Below are 20,530 nucleotides of genomic sequence, written 5' to 3'. Positions count from 1 at the left end.
AGAAAGAGTAGGCCATCTGCATGATATCTAAGTTAACTAACTGAGTATCAGTAACGTACACAGTTATTAATAAGATTTCAATAAAACATTGACACTTATTAAAAAAAAAAAAGTCAAGATAAGTAATGTTTTGATGAACACCAGTATTTTTATCATTGAATAGCCCTCCTGCTTCCCCTACACACACACATTCTAAGACTTTGACATAGATACAATTTCTTCAGATGCCAAAAATTGACAAAATGACCCACTGTATATATAAATTTGAACAAATAGAGGTTATGTGAGTGCATTTGGGATAAATTCCAAACTGTCTTAGCTAAAAAGCACCTCACGTTTATAATGCAACAATATTTTGATTTTGGGTATCTTTTGTTTCTTTTGAGTTCAAGCTCTCTGGCATAGACTCCAGCATTCTAAGTGTTCATCTGAATCCTACCCTTAAATGCAAATCTTGATGATGAGGAGCATTCTAACAATAAGGAGCAACTTCTTTTCATCTCTGCTGTGACTGTCTGAGGTATTCCATATGGTCTTCTAAATGATAGAGAGGTTAAATATGTTTGTATTTTCTTTAACTTTCATCCTTAAGGGAAAAAATAATTAAATCAGCTTGCAAGACAACTTTAGAAGAAGGATTCAGGCATAAAATTGTTTCTGCATTCATGATGACATTTCTCAACGGCAAGCAGTTAAACTGCTTGTAAATAATGTTTCCTTGCTGAGGCTTTGCCTTCTCCAATGAAGAACTTACCTGTTCACTTTTGGCTTTACCTGGCAAAAACAATTCTTCACAGAAATAAAGACATCGTTTTGATATAGGAAGACAAAAGCTGGAAGTTTGGGTCACTTAAAAGATTGGTCAGATCACACATTGACTTATCTTGTTTACTGAAGACTGAATTGCAGGACTGACATTCAGGAGAACAAAATGATCAATGAGCAGACTCTTTTTCTCAAGACCAAAATTTAGCTACTACTTGTTTTCACATCCAATACTCTGAGTGCTAAGTCTTTTCACAAGCTGTGCCTCAAAAAGGCCTTGTGGTGCAAGCCTTTTAAAATGTATTTTCCTTATGTCGAGAAATTAGCTAAGATGTTCATTCAGACATAGGCTTTGTAAATCTGCTTCTCTAAAAATTTAAGAAACTTTCAGAGTAACAGGAAATCCATAGTGTCCAGCGGAAAAAAAATACAGTAGAAAAAACTCCAAGATGCAAACAGATTTTGCCAAAGACAACCTGAAGTTAGGAGTGCTGCACTAATTGATTTTTCCTCCTTTTTAAGACATCTTTGAAGAGCAGAGAGAGTAGCCTAATTTCAGGGATTATGTTTTGGTTTTGTTTTTTTCCACAGGGTATCAGAATACCTTCAACTGACAAGCTGCAGAAAGTCGACAGGAAGAGAGGACATATTTCTAAAAGGAATTATAATGTTCCAGCTTTGATGGACATGATGACCAAAGATTAAAGTCTGTATGTTTCTGCATATGGCAGATAAGAAAAATCAAGAAGTGAGAAGGAAATAAATTTTGTGAAGCCACTTTGTCCCTATTCACCATACCTTACTTCTATTCTTACATCTATATTGTTTCTTTCATCCCGATGTTCTGGATGGGCTTTAAAGCTACATTATGGAAGCTGTTACAGACAGCTGGCTGGACCAGTCCTCAGGCATTTCATATATCTTGACTTTCACAGGGGAAAATGTAAAATGGGATGGTTGTGCTCCATACAGTCATGGATGTTTTGGCCTTCTTATTTCTATGCTAAGTCTCAAGTGAAGTTTTGTGGGAAAGACACATCACCTCTCCAGAAGCACAACCAAGGAAATGTGACCAGCCAACTCCTTGCAGCAAAGTATTGAATTATCTTAGAAAAGCATTGTGCATTGACAGTGAGATGGTTTTGTTCATCTCTTTGGCTTCCTTGGCCATTTGGTAAAGATAGGCCCTTGAGAAACAATACTACCACTACTTCCCACCAGTCTGCTACTGTAGACAAATGCCTGTTAGCCTATGCCCCAAGCCAAGTGTGGTTGTATATAGTATTTTCTGATTCTTAGACTCAGGCTTCCCAGTAACTGTGAGATATGTCATGTTCTCTTTAACTTCACTTTTTTCACACTTTGTTCTTATCTGTGTCCTTCAGCATGAAGTAGAACAATCTCTCAGAAAAATATAGTATAACTACCTGATGAATAGGGAAAATACATGTATTCCAGATCCTATTTCATTTTTTGTACCATTTCACATTTCTCCATTAAGCAATAAAGATTTAGGTACTTCAGAAACAATAGCTTTTGTGGCAAGTTTTACAAACAGAAGTTACATATATGTAATACAATCTTTTAAGAGGATAATCACTGGTTTTGCAATATTCTCTTCTCATGGTATCAAGCTATCTGACTGAAAAATTAAATAAATCAATAAAAAATATTATTTTCACTGAGCACAGGAGGAAAAAACCTCCTATAATGATGTTATTTTAACTAAAGATACAGGCAGATGAAGAAGAGGTGAGCTAGCACATTATATCCAATTCCACTCCAAGAGATGAAATAGCATTACGATTAGAAGTACTTAAATGGTTTGTTCCAATCACTGCATACATTTAACTTTTTATACATGAGAGGAAAATTTCTCTATATAAGTAAGGTTACTTGCTCTTGATCTTATACTGTTCCACCTGACACTTCATTCACAACTTCATCCTGATTCAGGATTTTTCCTAATGGGTTGAGGTCTGGTTTCTATTATGGAACTCTCTTATTAACAGTTACTTTCCAGAAGTTGTCATCAGAAACTAACCCAAATGAAACTGAAATCTTATGATAAGGGCTAGGCACAATTTAATAGAGTTCATAAGCAAAATTGTTGCTGAAGCTGAGTGTGCTATCTCAGTTACCTTTCACATGGTACTCTATCCCTTCTCAGAACAACAGTTTCCCCATTTACTGCTTCATTCAGCAATTCTTCATATTTATTTTAGCAGGGAACTAGTTTCCTAATGACACTGCTAAAAAAGTACTGCTAAGATACTAGAACTGTGATTTCACATTCAGACCTGAGTCAACTTCAGTGGCATAACAAATTAAAAGCTCTTTAGCCAAAAAAAGACAGATTCAACACCCTTACAGCATACCTTCCCACAAACAAACCCTGTGTGAATCTTTGTATGAAGAATTACTCAGCAGGGTTGTGTTATTTTGGGGTTGTTCATGTGGTAGATTTAATAAAAAACAACTTCCCATACAATTGCTGGATCTAGGTTCCTTTTCACTAAAAAGCTTAAGCTAGAACAGCCTCCATATGATGCTTTGCTATTGCCTTCCCATAACAACTCCCTGATGAAACCAGTATGAGCCATGGACAGTTACAGTCAGTTAGTTTCACAATAGTTTCATGAAGTACACTGCTGTTCATTAGGGCTGATAGCAGCTACTCCTTTCACAAACATTCCCCAAAATCAATAGCAAAATAGCATTTGACAAAGTACACATTAAGTTTAAATGCCTAATCTAGAGACAACTTCAGAACTACTTATTTAATTCTGAGATAATATTATATTAGTAATTTTTCTGGACTTGAAAAATAGCTGTCTTGAGAGATCTATGCAAATGGTGTGTTGCTTTTCAAAAACATCAAGAAGCTAGTAGTAAACACACCCTTCTCAAAAAGGCTGATTTTCTAAGATGTGTTTGAAAATTGAAGCTAGAACTGTGATGCAAGAGTTCAGTTTTCATTGTCTCTAAAATGTATTTTAAACGGCATCTAATTTTTTCCAACAAGGACTGTTACACATAGCACTAACCTGTAAAGTAAAAAGCAATGAGCAAAAGATAATTAAAAAAAAAATCATACCCTATGAATATCATTCTGCTTCTGCACAGTGGGAAGATCTCCACCAAGGGGTGCTTGCTGTTTCAATTCATCCTCCTTCAATTGCAGCCATGCCAAGTGTTCCTGAAGAGAGAGATGTAAACGCTTCCACTGGTCTGTACTGGCTTCCAAATGGGATCTGAAATAATATGGTCAATATAAAATGTATCCAGACACAATAAAAATAAAAAACAAACCAAAAAAGCTTATTTACAGAGAAAGATTAAAGATTCTTGTGTTTCATTAATTTAATGATTTTTAAATAGCTTCAGTACCTTTGTGTAAGATTCTGGCAACAGTGATTGAAATTTGGTTCTATAGTCCTTGCCTGAAACATTTGTTCTTTTCCCATATTTTTTTTTTCCTACTTTTTTTTTTTTTTTTTCCTTTCTTTTTCTTTTTTCCTCAGGAGTGAGTAGTAGCTCAGTACAGTGGTCTCACTACATGTGCATAAATATTATGCAGGACTAGCATGAAAGAAACTTAGTCACCACTTAGGATAACTAGGAGATTAATTATCTAAAATGTAGAGAGAAGTTTCAAGTCCGAGAAGAGGAAGCATTTCCCTAAAACACTACACAAGCCATTCAAACTCACACAAAATTCATGTGGTTGCTCACTTTTAAGTTAAGGGAATAAACGCCATAATTTCCAAAAAAAGTAATGAGGAAACTGTCAAAGCCAAGACAATCCTTTTATGCTACCAAAATGTGTGTGCGCCACTGGACAGAGATGTGAATGAAACCAATTAAATCACTGTTTAAAAACCAGAAGATAGAATACTACTTTGAGCTAAGAAGGATATTCTAATATTTCCTCTATGTTGGTATAAATATGTGGGGTTTTTTTAAAAAAATAATGGGATCAAGGACTAGTTTCCAGCCATTCTCTTATTTGGGGAGGAAATGCATGACTGAAACCGGACTAATCAAATCTTCAGTTTTGTGTGTACCATACATAAAGCACACTAAAGTTTTGTTTTTCTAGACTTATGGATATACTATTTTTTTAATTGCTTGTTGGGAAGAAATTTCTTAAGTGACTTTTGGGTAACATTAGAATTCCTTACTAAATCAAACCAAAAGCAGTATTAGTATTACTATTACATAAAAAACCTAATAAAATGTAATGGAAATTACCTTGGCTTCTCTTGTTAGTTACCATGTATTTGACCTAATGGTTTTAGAAAAGAATGTCCACCTAAGCTGAGAGACAGCACGGGTCTTCTGAAGTCTAACATTTAGGCTAAATGAGGAGACGTGGGACTGCTGCCCGGGGAACATTTGATATTTCTGCTGTTATACCACTTTTGCATAAGAATTCCTAGTTATGATGAAATCCATTCCATAGTGTGTGATGGAAAGAAACAGCTCCAAGCAGACAGGCTGAGAATAATCCGTTCCTTCAGTCTGGTGGCCAGCAAGATTTATTTAATCTCTTTAGATGTTATGAATAGTTTCTTATCCTAACCAATAAGTTGTTGAATTTCTTGAGCCTTTTATTGAAAATAAGTATTTTAGAGGGGAGGTCTGTTGCTTTGAATGCTTAATGCAAGAAGTGTCTGTAATATAATTAAGGCTACTATTTCTGGCTTGATTATCGGCAGCAATGCATTGAACTGCAAAACGAGTTTGAAAAAGTCAAACAGAAAGAAGACAAAGTCCCATATATGTACATATATGTAATTACTGATATTTAGCCAACTGACTGTTTTTCTGATCTCCAACATTACTATATTTGGGCAAGTTCATGGGTAAAAGAAAAAAAGGTACCTTGAAGGGCTATATGTCTCTTTTTTGGCTCGTCAGGGAAAAAAAAAAAAAAAAAAAAAAAAAGGAAGAATTTGTCTCTCTCTTTCTTAATCTACTAATCTCTTTTCAACCTCACATCCTGCATTTATTTTTAATGACTGATGTTCTGAGGATGGTTTTTGTCATTACACACACTGACCTCCCTCAGGGCCTGAGCTGGAAGAAGCTAATATTTCATGCATTACTTTTAAAAAACACTTCTGCCTTTTGCTGCCCTCAGAACTACTACCAACACACAGCAAGCAAGGAAAAGATGCCTGAGACTGAACAAAACAGAGATGGGTTGACTATTGCAAAAGTCTGACTTCTGAATAAAACTTTGCCGGACAATTTATCCTGAAAAGAAATCTTCAGCCTATTGAAGCCTGCACCTTCACTTCATTACCATTTATTATAGTTTCCCTTGCAAGTTTTTCCTCCCATGATAGTACCTATGGATTTCTTTTTACTCCTGGGTTTTATTTGGTGGTTCCATCCACTCTCTAGACAACAGCTAAAATCTTAAATAACATAGTTTCTCATTTCAAGGCTATTCTTAGTTTTGCACTGGAAATAGTACCCTTAGAAACAAAGCTTATCATAGTGATAGGTTGTTTAATCACTTTCTTTCATTATTCGTTGATAAATCATACCCAGCTCTAGAAAAAGCCTACATTTACAGGGGTACAGCTAATCTCTCCTTCTGTAATCCCAAAACCTATTCATATGCCTCAAATCCTAATCTCCTACTATCATTTTCACACAAAAAATAATTATGTGAGTAATTCATACAAAATTGAGCCAACATTCAAAACAGCACAAATAATTTCAAAATGGACAGAAATTGTGAAAAAAAAACCCTAAACCACTACCCTTTTACTAGCAAAATGCAGCAGTCCATCCCCCTGACATATTAACTGTAGGCTTTATCTTATATTCAGATCCTACCTTATGTTTAGAGATTTCTTCCTAAGTTCACTCCATCTGAGGTTCATGTTATCAAGACGTCTCTGCAATAGGACTGCATCCTCAGAGCCTTCTAGGGATCTCAGTATTTTCTGCCCATTTTCATCCAGGTTGTGGAATATGTCAGTATGAGCATCAATTTCTGCCTGTAGTTCCTATGGAAGAAACAGAAAACAATACATGTGATTTCTTACAGAATCATAGTAACTATCACTTCTCAAAGGAGTAGAAAAATCCTCAGTGTTACACAGAGTTGGAACAGATTTTGATTACTCCTTTTATGGCAATATCATGTACTGTATACAGAGGCATATTTTCCCTTTCATGTGAAGACAGTAGGCTTCAGATAACAATATTTTTCCATGCAGAACACAAAAAATTTAGAAAGCTGTAGGTCTAGCCTTTGACAGGCAACAAAGCAGGAGCGAGATACATTTATGACACTGATGAGAAAGAAAAACCCCACAAAACCCTCAGATTCTCAGGTAAATCTGACCTGCACATGGTAAGTCTTCCTGTGTAACATTTTCAGTGTGAGCTGGGGACTGCAACACTGGTCCTGCTGCATGGCAGTTCCAAGAAATCTACGTGTCTGCAGCAGCCGAGCTTTAAAATGCCAAGTTCACTTACATTCTGTTGACAGAATGCATTTTGGATCACAGGCTTCAGCAGTCAATAGCAATAAACAGCCACTTTGTGCTATATCAAAACACTGGTCAGGGCCACGGCTGTAGGAGGGCCTGAGAATAGCAAAGACCTAGAATATGCAACTAGCGGCTCATGTCGAACAGCCAACTTCTCTTATCACTCCATAACTGCGGGCCAGCTCTACATTTTGAATTCACTTTTCCCCCTCATTTTTAGCACGGCAGTTTCTGCCAAAAGAACATTCTTTAGAGAGCTGCCTGGTACCCGCATTCCTGCCTGCCCACACACTCAATGCAGCCTTTGTATGTTGGCTGCCCTTCTCCAAGACGTTTGCATGCAGCAGCTCCACAAGGTCATAAATTCATTTGCAGTGAACAGTGGCAGAATCAAGCTCTTTAAACAGAATAATAATAATAATAATTTAAACACGTGCATATGTGAGCACATACACACTGTATGTAGACGCAACTGCACAAAGGTGCTTTTACTTTCAGACAGAAAAGCACACAAAGAAACAATGGAAATGGTCTACTGAATAAAGCACTGCTTTTTCTCCTGGGATGATGCTTGGGCACTGAGATTTCTGGTGGTGTTTTCTTGCTGCCTGCAATGGGAGTGCTGGGTATGAAGTGGGAAAGGGGAATGATTTATGGCATTTGAGAGCAAGACCCAAGCTAACTGAGCATCACAGATAGTCCCCAGTGAAAATCTGTTGTAATTTTCTTTAGATGAATGACTTTGAAGGAGGGGAGCACACAGCTTGTCTACTTGGTATACACAACCCTAATTGAATTGGTTTCATTCGATATTTTAAGTGCAATGTTAGCTGCACTGAATCATGACTAGATTGTCCTTGTTCCCCTACTGCTGTTCCAAATGTCATTTGCCTTCCTTTGCTGGATACCTATTTCTTGCACAATAACAACTCGCACTGTATTTGGAGAAAATTCAAGGAGGACTAGGAACATCTTTGCTACAGGAACAGGAATTCTTTTCCAACTGTTTTACCTTCAACCAATGCCAGAAGTAAAGTACTTATGAGTGAGTTTGGAATATACCAGAGGTAAATCTGAAGGATGGAAAAGTATCATAAAAAAATTATTTATTTCTTTCTGTTAGGCAATTTAGATTTAAAAAATGCCATTATTAAGTAAGTACAATACTACAGGAATGAATGCCCTTACTTGAAAATTTGTACTTTGTTTCAAGTGCTAGTATTGCCCAGCTGCAATATTATATTTATGTTTGCTTGACTAAATAATACTATTTTTTCAGGTATGCATTTGGAGGTTTTATTTAAGCTAAACTAAGTATTACAAACCTGATGTAAGCAGCCAAAACAGGATGTGAGAAAGGGTAAGTGCACAGTAAAAAAGTTCACTTTTAGTGTCTGTATATTTCTAAGGTCCTTCCACATTTAAAAACTGATAAATCTATTGCTGAGTGAAAGAATGATTGTATACACTGACTGTTGCTCAAAAAGCTTACTTTTTAGGGTGGTTATGTAAACAGCTGCCTTTTCCTCAGCAAAAATATGTACAGTAAGACTTGTACGTAGAACAACTATTCACAGCAGGCAGCTATGTCCTGTTGTTGTTTTACTACACATGCACTCATAGTATTTTATAACACAAAATTTTGAAGAAAATGCATTTCCACATTTTTCTTGTTTTTAGAAAAAATGGCTCATAACCTACACATTCGTTGCTTTGCTCCTGACACAGATGTATTTCTGAAAATAAAATCAAGCCATATCCTCCTTATTTTTTTTTCCCCAGAATACTATATAGCATCAAAATGAATTTGAACAGTTAGTGAAATGGGCAAAAAACTTGGTAAGCGTAGCACTCTTATCAAAAGCTTAGTATTCAGTGCACTCCTTATTCCACATTACTTGCGTAAGCTGCACATCTTCTAATGCTCTTTTAAGTAATTTATTCCAGCTATACAGGAAGCCTGCTATACAAGGAAGCAAGAAAACAGCCAATGTATTTATTCAATTTTGACTGGTGCATTTTAGACCCTTTCTTTGGGACTCCTTCACATCCCAAGGGAAGCAGAATACATATATGAAAAAGATCTAAACACCCTTTATCAGTTTTCTGAAATAAGTAATTTCTATGTCTCAAAACCAGAAGAGAAGCATCAGTATAAACTAGGCTCTTTTTATTGACAAGAATTAAGCAGGAAGATCTTTTTAATCTCATAAACTGCTAAGATATCTGTAAAAGTACGCCATCTTTGCACATCATTCCAAGAAACATAAAATACAGACCAAATGTAGGCTATTTACTGCATTTTCAACTTTTCCAGTGTATTCAAACAAATGGACAAGGAGCAGAGGATGAGAAATCAGTCCTGGGATAATATTACAGAGCTACAGCTGGACTTAATTTTACTTATTTACATATCCCCTAAATCATTTCTAGGAAAAAAAAACAAAACAACTAAACATTTTGAACAGCTTGAATTAGTAGAATATTTACTTAAATTTTTTATACTGTACACAGTATGAATTATGTAATGCTTCTTTTCCTCTTTTTTTGGTTTTTTTCCTCTTTTCCTACCCTTTTTTATTCCTTTCCCTTTAGATCTTCTCTCCTTTCCTTCTTTGCTTACCTTCTTTTCCTTCCTTTTCCTTCTCTTTTCCTCTTTCTCTTTTCTTTCCCTTTTCCCTTCCCCTTTATTTTTTTCCCTTTTTCCTCTTTTCCATTCTCCCCCCTTTCTTTCCCTGTCTTTCCCTCTTTTCTCCTTTTTTCTTTTTTTCTTCCTTCTCTTTTTCTCTCTTTTTTTTTTTTTCCCTTCTCCTTCTTCTTCCTTTCCTCCATCATCTCCTGTTCTCCATTCCTTTCCTCTCTTTCCCCCCCTTCCCAACCTGTCCTCCCTTCCTCTCTTTAAAATATCACCTTCTGTGAATTAAAGACTAATTTTTATGTTCTTTCGTGGTGATCTCAAAACTCAGCAATAATGTGGGTTTCTTTCAGCCTTCATTTTTTCACATTCATTTTACATCATTTCAGGTGCCTGGAGAAGGCAGAACTTACAAACTTGTTTCATACCAGTATTTTTTTGTTGATGCTGTTGTTCTAACCACACTGCTGGGCAAAACACATCTGTTAAGAATACACCTCTGCTCTGAGGACTCGAATGGTAGAGTAGCTCTTAAGGCTTGGCACAGTCCATTTATTTTTACCAGCCAAAGAGTTAAGCTGGTATAACCAAAAAAGGTTTAAAGTTTTTTTATAACACCTTATGGCTCCTACAGAGAGAAGAACTGGAATCGCTCTCTGTAGGTTGATGCTCTGCCCAGAACAGTTTACAAACTGGATTTTAAATTAAACATCCTACATTTATTTAATTACATCTAAACTCCTGTAAAACTATGATTTTGCCTGAAGCATTAAACTCTGTGTTAAGGTCCATAGTTCGAGAATTCTTATTTTACGTCCCTGCATACTCCAGCAGACTTTGGAGGCACAGAGATGCATGTGCATGGCACCACTTTTAGGATCACAGTTTATTCTTCTCTCTGCTAGATAGAGGAATGATTTTGTGGGAGGTAGAGTTCTGGAGGTGTTGAATTATTTGCTACAGTACAGCAAGCTCAATCTATTTCAAACACATGAGTTGTCAATTCAGTGCAAGATGGTCTTGATCTATTACTTTTGTTTCTGGCAATAGAAAGCCAATTTGCAGTACACTTTATGACAGTCTGTTACTGTGAGCTTGTCATTATCTTCAAAGTATTTGAACATAAATAAATGGCATTTGGTTTTGGGTTTGTTATTTCTTTCTGTAAAAAAAATGAAACAAACAAAACCCCCACTTATTCTAGATTGAAAATACTGTAATTTAGATTATTGATGGAACAGTGAAGTGTTTTCTGCTTTGCAAAACACTACTGGTCCAGCTGTAATTCCCTCTTCTAAGCATCACAGTTCTTCATAGAACTGGCTGTTGGAGCTGGGTTTTCTTTCCCCCCTACTCCTCTTATTTTCTTTGGGGTTGTTTTGTTTGTTGTTATTTTGATTTGGTTTGGGTTGGTTGGTTGGCTTGTGTGTTTTTCTCCCAGTCCATAAGCAGAACTTTTATGGGGTCTTAGAACATTTACTTAGCAATTTACATAATGATAAAAGCTACTCAAGTGAGATTTAAAATGTAATTAAAGGGCAGACTTACTGACTTAAAAGCATTGTTGTGAAATGGCTATACATCATCATGCCACGAAACCTCCTATTCAGCTAGCCTATGGCATGACCCCAATTCCAGTCTGGTATGATTACATCTCTGAGTTTCATGCTAATGACTTGATTAAAAAGAAAGATAAAAAGGTCTTTTCTATGGGGAAGTTAAGCTTATGAATATCATTAAGGCATTTCTATGTTCCCAACACATTTTTCAAGATAACAAAGGATAAGAGTTAGTTCTCTAAAAGAGAAAATGAGGTTGATGAATGATTTCCACAATTTTAGAGGTAGTTTCACATAGAATTTTATCCTCTCAAATAGTTTCCATTAGATTATAGAAGTATAAACTCTGGTAAAAACTTTAATTGAAATTGTTATTTTACTGTTCATCTATTTGACTAGGAGGGAATCTAGGAGGGAATCTAGGATTTCATCTAGGATGAAAACCTTAACTAGGAAGAATCATCATGTTAGATTGTGGTTATACCAAGACAGAAAAATTCCTTACAGCCACAATTAATTTTCATGACAGCCACAGCAATTAAGAACTACTGTATGTTGTAACTATGTTTTATTTTGCCACTATCAACTACAGCCCTTCAAGAAAGCAAATGCAAAGTGTATGTTTTAAAGCCAGAGTTGGCAGTGTTCTGTATGTTAGAAAATCAGTCACCTCCACTGAGATTTCTAAGAATGGGCTTGGATATTTGGCTTGGATATTTGACTCTATGTTTGAGGATTGGGTAAGTAGAAGAGAAATAGCATAAAGGTGCATGTAGCCATACACACAATTTTCTAAAAGTAAAACCGTTAGGCCTCTTAAAAACTGGGATAGTTTTCTAGTTTTGAGAAAGTAATCTACTCCCAACAAATATTCAGGTCCTGGCCCCCTTACTTCACTAAACATTTAATCCCATTACACCTGCACATTCTGCCAGCACACTCACTCTGTCAATCTTTAGGCAATCTTTCTGCAGCACAATCATTATGCTGCTACTTTCAACATGTCTAATTTTGCCCTCTCTCCATTTGCCAGAGGTGAAACAGGAGCAGCACAAAGGCAGCACCATCCTCTTGCAGGAACATTTACTTCCACTCAGTTACTCAGGCAAGGTCTGAAAGCCCTGCTACGTAATTGAAGAGCATTTTACCTCTATTAGTTCCACTGACATCCCAGTACTTCAAATTAATACTGATTTTCTCTTAAAACAAGCAACCAGAAAGGTTGAACTGTACAGTTTTCTTAAAGCCTGAATAAAAAAAAAAACAACTCACAAAAGAAGAAAGGATAAAGTTTTTTTCTCTGTCACCAACTCATACTGGAATATACCTGAGTTTTGTCAATTATAAATGACTATTCCTAGGTGATAAATTATTTGTGCATACAAGACTGGATATTTGTTTCACAGAAAGGTACCTGTTTCAATGAACCAACACAACGATTCTTTGAACATACAAGCATATGCAACCCTCTTACAAACTCTTTTAAAATAAAATGTAAGAGCATTTTATAATTACAATTGTTTTGGTTCTGTACATTATCCAATACTTCTGTCACAAATAATTTTTGATGTCTGGGGAAAAGTAATTGGTACATCAATTTCATAACATGATGTTCAATTAATTAAAACAACATAAAATCTTATTAAAAACTCTGTAGAGAACAGCAGAGAAGATAGAGAAGAAACACAAGATTAATACATTACACATTATTATAACTGGTTCAAGCAGAAAAATAACTGAAGTGGTTTTAAGGCTCCTTTTAGAAGTTAGCATTGTTCCAAAGATACTGAGATTTCAATTAGGACCTTATATCACTTCAGGCATTACTCTCAACTGAAGTGCAAGACCTGCTGCAGCCAACTTCTTAATCAAGGGCAGGTTAAGTGAGACCCACGGGGCTTTATGCAGAGTGAATGCTGAAAAAGCTCCTGAGCTTCTGCACATACTTGTGCCAAATCCTTCCTGCCTAAGGTGTCCTGCGGCGCACCCAGGGAAGACAGAAACTTGGGCAGCATAAAGGGCAAATACTACACTTAATCTTGATTTTCAGCTGGAATACAGGCCACACCAATGAGGCTTTAGAATACTCTGGCTTTCTAGGTTTTAAGCAAGAGGTGTCAGAAAAGTTACCACAGAGCAAAAACCCTTTGGCAGTCGTGTACAAGAGAAGTTACTTCAACCCTTTTCCTGCCAGCAGAAAGCAGGTTCACCAAGTGAAAATGAACAAGACCTGAGTTTAGACTGCCATGAGTTTTACCCTCTGCAACCCTGCTCAGTATGAGGGGTACCACAAGTTCAGGTAACTTATGAGAAGCAATTGGACCAAAGCTGCCATCTCTGTGGTTATGGCATCTCCCTGTGTCAATGGATCCCCCTCTAAATGCAAAGATTGACACAGCCATAGAGGTTCAGGTAGCTCTGAAATGCTGGTGCCAAAAATGCTGATTTGGTGATGAAAGCTGTCAGGGTCAGGACCAAGGTGGCTGCAGAAAGGGGCTGCCACCAACTGCAGCCCATTGGGAGGTCCTGAAGGGATCATGGTGCTACAGCCTCCCTCAGTGGTTTCTAGCCTCCAACCCAAAATCCTCAGCTGTCTCTTCCCACCAGCACCAATCCCAACACCAGGACTTCCCACTTTTAAACCAGTACCGTGCTTCTGTGAATACCTGAAACCCAGCAGCTGAATCAAAATGCATAGCATTGCTTCTGGTCTGTTAACTTGTTATTGCAAACCTGTACACTGAGATGTTCAACCACTCAGTATTCTGCTGCACTGGGGAATTCCATTTGTGAGGAACTGGATGTGAGAGGAATGGTTTCAGCTTCTTTAGTTTTCAGCTCAGAGAACTGCCATTACTTTTGGCTCTTCCAGAAAAAAGAGGCTCTTCCAAAAAAAAAAACCAACCAAAAAACAACCAGAAGTATGCTTTGCCATGTGTTAATGCAGATAATACAATAACGGGTTTTAGCTGCCTCAAAATAAGCGAATACCTGGCAAAAGTTCAAAATCTGAACAAGTAAGATATTTTAAACAAAATCCTTCCAAATAACAACTGTAACCATCATATTAATTCATGTCTCTGTGGCAAAGTCTAGTCATGTTTTATTGCATTCAAAAATCAAAAGTGAAGGTGAATACAATGCCTCTATTAGGGATTTTATGAATAAGATTTACATCCTGAAAATAATTATTTGGTATTTTCTTGAGTTTTCTACCATAATAAATGCAGTGCCACAGTAAATAGTCTCAGGATAAAATGATAAATATAACTGACAAAATACTATAATCACTACTTAATTGTGACATACAAATAAACTTATTTTTTAATTTTTTTTTGAAAGAAAGAAATGGTATTTTGGGGAGAAAATCAACTTCTGCTCATGTTTTTCAGTTTGACATTGAAAACCCAATTATTTGGGGTCACTGACTTTCTCAAATTTAACAACTGAAAAAACCACACTCGTTCGTTCGATCTTCAGTTCTGAGTTCTGATAAAAGAGGACTAATTCCATCACCATAATAAAAATTAAATACTTTTAATTTAGAGGGTGTATTGGTAAAGGTATGCAAGTGTTTAAATCTAGATAGGAACAATGCACTCTGAAGTACAGATGCACATCAAGGCAGCCACTTAGAAGCATTATTTATGGTTTTTCAAAGCCTGGTTATAATGTATTGGAAGAAAAACTAAGTCCTACCTGAATTATGCTCAAAAAAAATTTCTAACAACCAAGAATAGAAAAGCCACAGAAAGATAAATGTAGATACTGCTACAAAAATAAAGGTTAAAGTAGATGATATACTTAATCTATTCAGTTTTCTCTCTCAAAGAAACCCAAAAAAACCCATATCTAAGAAGCAAAGTGAAATACACACCTTTAAAAATAAAGTATACCTAGTACTAAAGGAGGAATCAAGGTAGGTCTGATGAGTGTACAGCAATAGAAGTCATGTACAAATGCATATGGAATTGAAAAAAATAATCCTTTTTTTACTAGAATAAGACTTTCTTCCTTTAAACTTAAAGAAATCAAGGTTTAGAAGTGTTCTCAGAAGACAGAGTACACTCTTGTCAGTAAATCAATATATTAAGCAGATCTTAAATATGGTAAGAAAGTTATATGCTTCTACTTAAGTTCCTGTAGAGATCAAATATGCCATCTCCTCCTACTGTCACTCCAAAATATGCCCTGCTGACCCAAGTTTATACCCTGGAATTGCTTTTCTAGCACTTCAATCAAGATTACTTATCAAAACACTTTACAAATTGCTGACATAGGAAATTGCAAGTACTTGACTTCAATACTAATTGCATCAAAGTTGCTCTTATATCCAGAAATTTTTAATATACTGCTCTCATTAATCTTGACAATACACTAAATGTGACACAAATACGGGGCTGATAGACACCTTTTCAGAAACCAGTTCACAAAATATCCTAGTTTAATATACACTCCTAAAATTTATGCATGCATTCAGAAACTGTACTCAAGTATCTCAGAAAAATAAAGACTTTGCTCAAACATACAGTCCAGCCACATCAGTAATACCACCCAGAGCTAAAAAGTCAGGTGCTAATGAACACTGCACATCACCACAGGCAATTGTTGAAGAGACATTGTCGAAACAGATTAGATTGCAACAAAAAAGAAGTGGCTATCAGTTAATTATTCAAAATAAATGCTGACTTAAGAGTGGAAGCAATTCTTTAAAAGAAAAAAAAATGAAACGTAAAAAGCAATGATTAGGGAAACTTGGCTTGCTATACTTGTTTTATTCTCACAGCAGCTTTTGTAGCAACTGTATATACGAAGGTCTGTGAATGGCATTCATACAACATACTTGAAGACATTGACTGAAGTTATTTTTGTATGAACCCTCCTATAGTGGGTAAGACTAGAACTCTAAGATCAGTTTAAACATGGCTGTTGCCATCAGAAATCAGACTTTTCAGATTCCATCAGAATGTGGCTAATGCACACACAGGCACACAAACCCTAACCAACACCACATTTAATTTCTTTCTGAAACAAATATGCTTTGTTTATACACACCTATTAGTTCTCACATCTATCTGTATCAAATTCAGATAAATAAAAAGCATAATTTTAACCAAAAGACCCTTTGGATTTAAAAGAGATATTCTCAGTCTTTCCATACCTAGTTTTCTTTGCATTCCCTGGAGAACACCCACTATTCTTACTCTGTAAAAAGCAACTTCATAGCTTTCTTCATGTGTTTCTGTTCTTTTCCACAAAATGTCTCCTTCAATATTTTCTGTGAACTTTAATGGCTATCTGCTAAATGGTGACTTAATGGAATTGTTAAAATCATAAGCCCTTTCTTGTGACGATTCTCCAGTTGTATTTTGGTTAATCTTTCTCTCTACAGAATTAGACTGAAAAATTTTATCTTGCTGTTAATGTTCATCCCTCCAGAAGACCCTATTGATCTCCTGTTTGTCTTCCCTAGATGATGCACAGTCTGTTCACCACTTTCTGCAAACTCCTGTAACCACTTCATATCTGCCACAGGGAACTATGCTGTTGTCTCCAGCCCCAGAAGACACATCAGGAACCACAAAATGGTTTGAGATTTGGTTGGTGTCATTTGCCTCAAGACTTCTTTTTGAGTGAAAGCTTGTGATGTGCTGAGGACAGTTGCTCCAGCTGGTATTGCTGCCCTGTCCTCTTGCACATCAATACATCACTATGCAGTCCACAGGACAGCTTCTGGCTTCCTTGTACTCTTGTTGCAACAACCAGCTTGTAAAATGCTTGTGACTTCCATGGTACAAAGATATTTTTGGCAACATATGATGGAATCATCTTATTATTGAAGATTGTTTTTTTCTAAGCTATTCACAGCAATTAATGGCTTTATGAAGTTAATTGAAATATATCATTCTGATTTGTAGAAAACACCGTTAATTTTAAGACTCATTGATTCCAAACATATGTATATAATAAATTGAAGGAGGGGTTACTTATAAAAAAGGAAGAAGGTGAGTAGATAAAGACAACACATGAATCTGGGTTACTGTGTAATATGAGAGTGCTCATGGAGCACCATAATGATTATATGTTAATACCTGCATATGAAGTCCTGATAAGAAGAATTCCATGCAAGAGAGGAGGGAAGAGGCAGAGAGAGAAAAGAGGTAAAAATATTACTTATATCCTAGAAGTAGCTGCTGACGTTTGCTGTTGAATGAGCATAAGAACTCAAAAAGATTTAAAAGATGGAATGAGGCAAACTATGGTTGAAAGAGGAGAGCTGGAATATCCCTCAAGGCGTTCATAGCAATAATCACTGTTATGCTATTTGGTGTAATGCCACTTATTGCTGTTACCTTCTGTTTACAATACATTTGACATCCATTCAGTTTGGGGCAAAAATAATTCTCATGACATAGATGTATTCCTAACTGTGAAGACTAATGTCACTATTCAATATATACTCAATATATACTCATATTCAATATATACTCATTGAGCAAGGGCTAATATTGCAGCTGCACTCATTCAGTGCTAGGTTGCATCAAGATTTCACATAAGCTGCTGTTAATTCAAATGCCTACTGAGTTAAGCAGAATTTCTGATCAACACTAGTGTAAGACAATTTTGGCTTTATAGTGGAAAACTTACTTTCCTCTCTGAAATATGACCAACGCAATAAAAGAGAACAAGCTAGCTAATAGATACAAAATCCCTAGAAGTTTTTAGAAAAGGGAACTTTCCTATTTGTCTCACCTCATTTATGAAAGTACTTTTTTAAAAATTTAAAAAAAAAAAGTTGACCTAAAATTTACATTGGATACTTTGTATTTTTCAAACAGCTTCTATACATTTGACTTGTTATTAGAGAAAATTCATAATTCTCTTTGCACAACGGTCAGTTTTCTGAAATAAAAACTCTTGCACATACAGAGCTTCATAATCTAACTGTGCCACTAAATGAAATACTGATGCTCAGCTTCCCAGTGGACCTCTGTGCTCCCTTTGCAATCTGGCTGAGAGCCTAAAAACCAAACAGTGACATTGGAAGTTCTGATGCCTGTTAATCTGTAATTGTGTCTGTTTGCCGTGGGCATGCACAGTGACACGAGTTGCCACTTAAACGACGTCTCAAGAGGATGCAGCCTTGTAAGAAACAAAATGAAATAAAGTAGTCTGTGGGAAGAAACGTTAGAAGCCAACGAAAAAGGAAATAATGGCAAGGCTTTTACATTTCCTCTTCTTATGTTCATTTACTTGCCAAAGGACATGCTTCAAATGCAGAATTTACCCTAGATTAAAGGAAATCGAAAAAGGAAAAAAATACTTTACACTTTATATATTTACATATTTGATTAAAAGAAAAAATCAAAGTAGCAGCTAAGGAAGGAAGTCTCTTCCATAAGCAAAGGTATGATGAACAGAAAATAGAATAGCACCATCATTCTTCAAATATATCTATACACGTCACCGCAGCCATCTATCAAAATGATCTTGCTATCACAGTTAATTCCAAGAACCAAACACACACAGTCTATTCAGCACAAGACCAAACTGCACGTAAATGGGATGCGTAAGCTCTGAATCTCAGCCTGCACTGAGTTAACAACAGCATCATCTGATCTCTATGATCCAAAGAGAGCACCACTCTAAATTCAGGAATAGAAAACTACCCCCTCACTTGGATCAGATTTCTATCAAGCAGTGCTGTTTTAATACCTGTTTCTAAAACAATCTAAGCAGAATTATTAAAGGCCTACTCAGAGGAATGTAAGATCAGGAAGGGAAGTGTTTGATGGGCACTGAACAACTCTGTTAACTAATCAAAGAATGCTTTAGAACTATTCAATTTCTACAATATTTCATCTTACACACAATCAACAACCAGTGAGAGACTGATTTGTTTCACAAGTAAGACTTCTTTCCCCTGTGTCTGAAAAAGTGATAAAATGACCCATCATATGCAAGATGTCACTGAAGTTACATCTTCCCATAACAGAGATCTGAACTTGAAATATTTTATGATAAAGACCAGCAATGGCCAATTGTGTTGGCCTCACAGCATCCACTAGTTATTAATACATTTTTTTGGAATTTATAAAAACATCACTGAATATGTTATATCAGACAAGTAACATTTCTATTTCACCAGGATGCCTTCAGGCAACTTCTCATGAAGAGAAGTTAGGCCATCTCTGTCTCACTAAAAAAAGAATTCCTTTTGGAAAAATGCAAGCTCATATATGAGTGTCTCTTTTCTGATAAGCTGCTGTAAAGATGTCTTTAATTTTACAGGCCTAATGATTTTCCAATTATTTGCTACAGAAATATAACCAAGACAGAAAATAATTTCTACTCTACCCAGTTCTGAAGCTTAGGTTCTGAAATAGGCAGAGTTCATTTGGTCTCGTTACCACTGCTAGTGCTCTTTTCCACTAAGCTTAAGTAATGCTCTGTTGGAATTCTGAAAAAGAGGAAGTTCTTTTTGTTTTCTAGGTATTCCTGTCCATATCCTGGTTATGTTTCCCAGTCTTCCTTAATTTTTCAACACTTGCTGTTTCAGCTTTTTCTGATTTTCCGCCCATCAATTTTTTTTCCTTTTACAAAACCAAACCCAGCTCATTCAACAGGCTGTTGTTAACAAATAGTACAGCATAAGGTGGAAAGATTATTACATACATTTCTCAAGCTTGCATAACATTTAAGTGTTTGTTTCTTGTGATAGGTATAAACTGGAGATCAAGAATAAACTGCTCCCATTCCATTGTACTGTGAAAAAAGTAAATGGCAAGAACTAGTGAAGAGAAACTTCTTGAGAGAACTTGCTCAGAGTCGTGGTCAGAACACTTTCAAGGTGCCACCTTAAGTACCACAGAAAAAGAAGATATGAAGACAAGCAATAGAAAGGACTGAAGAAATAGCAAATATCTTAGACTGCTGATATTTACGACATGACAGGCTGCAATTTATTCCTTCTCTAGTGACTTTGACTCACTCCCTGCTGTATACTCCCTGCAGTGGCTTCTTTTGCTATTTAAAATTTAGGGTTTGGGTTGGTT

General features: G+C 36.1%; 1 protein-coding gene across 4 annotated transcripts in view; it reads right to left on the bottom strand.

Annotated features, from left to right (window-relative positions):
- The window catches only part of DMD (dystrophin), a 950,620-nt gene that overhangs the window by 182,942 nt on the left and 747,148 nt on the right, over positions 1-20,530 (bottom strand). For all 4 annotated transcript variants that reach the window (XM_030448312.1, XM_030448319.1, XM_030448327.1 and 1 more), the window contains exons 56-57: positions 6,619-6,791; positions 3,863-4,019 (exon numbers count right to left, since the gene is read on the bottom strand). In XM_030448312.1, the coding sequence (XP_030304172.1) occupies positions 3,863-4,019; positions 6,619-6,791 (330 nt within the window). The remainder of the gene's footprint in view (positions 1-3,862; positions 4,020-6,618; positions 6,792-20,530) is intronic.

This window comes from Calypte anna, chromosome 1, assembly GCF_003957555.1.
Source record: "Calypte anna isolate BGI_N300 chromosome 1, bCalAnn1_v1.p, whole genome shotgun sequence".
Lineage (NCBI taxonomy): Eukaryota > Metazoa > Chordata > Aves > Apodiformes > Trochilidae > Calypte > Calypte anna.
This window is presented reverse-complemented; position numbering and strand designations above follow the sequence as displayed.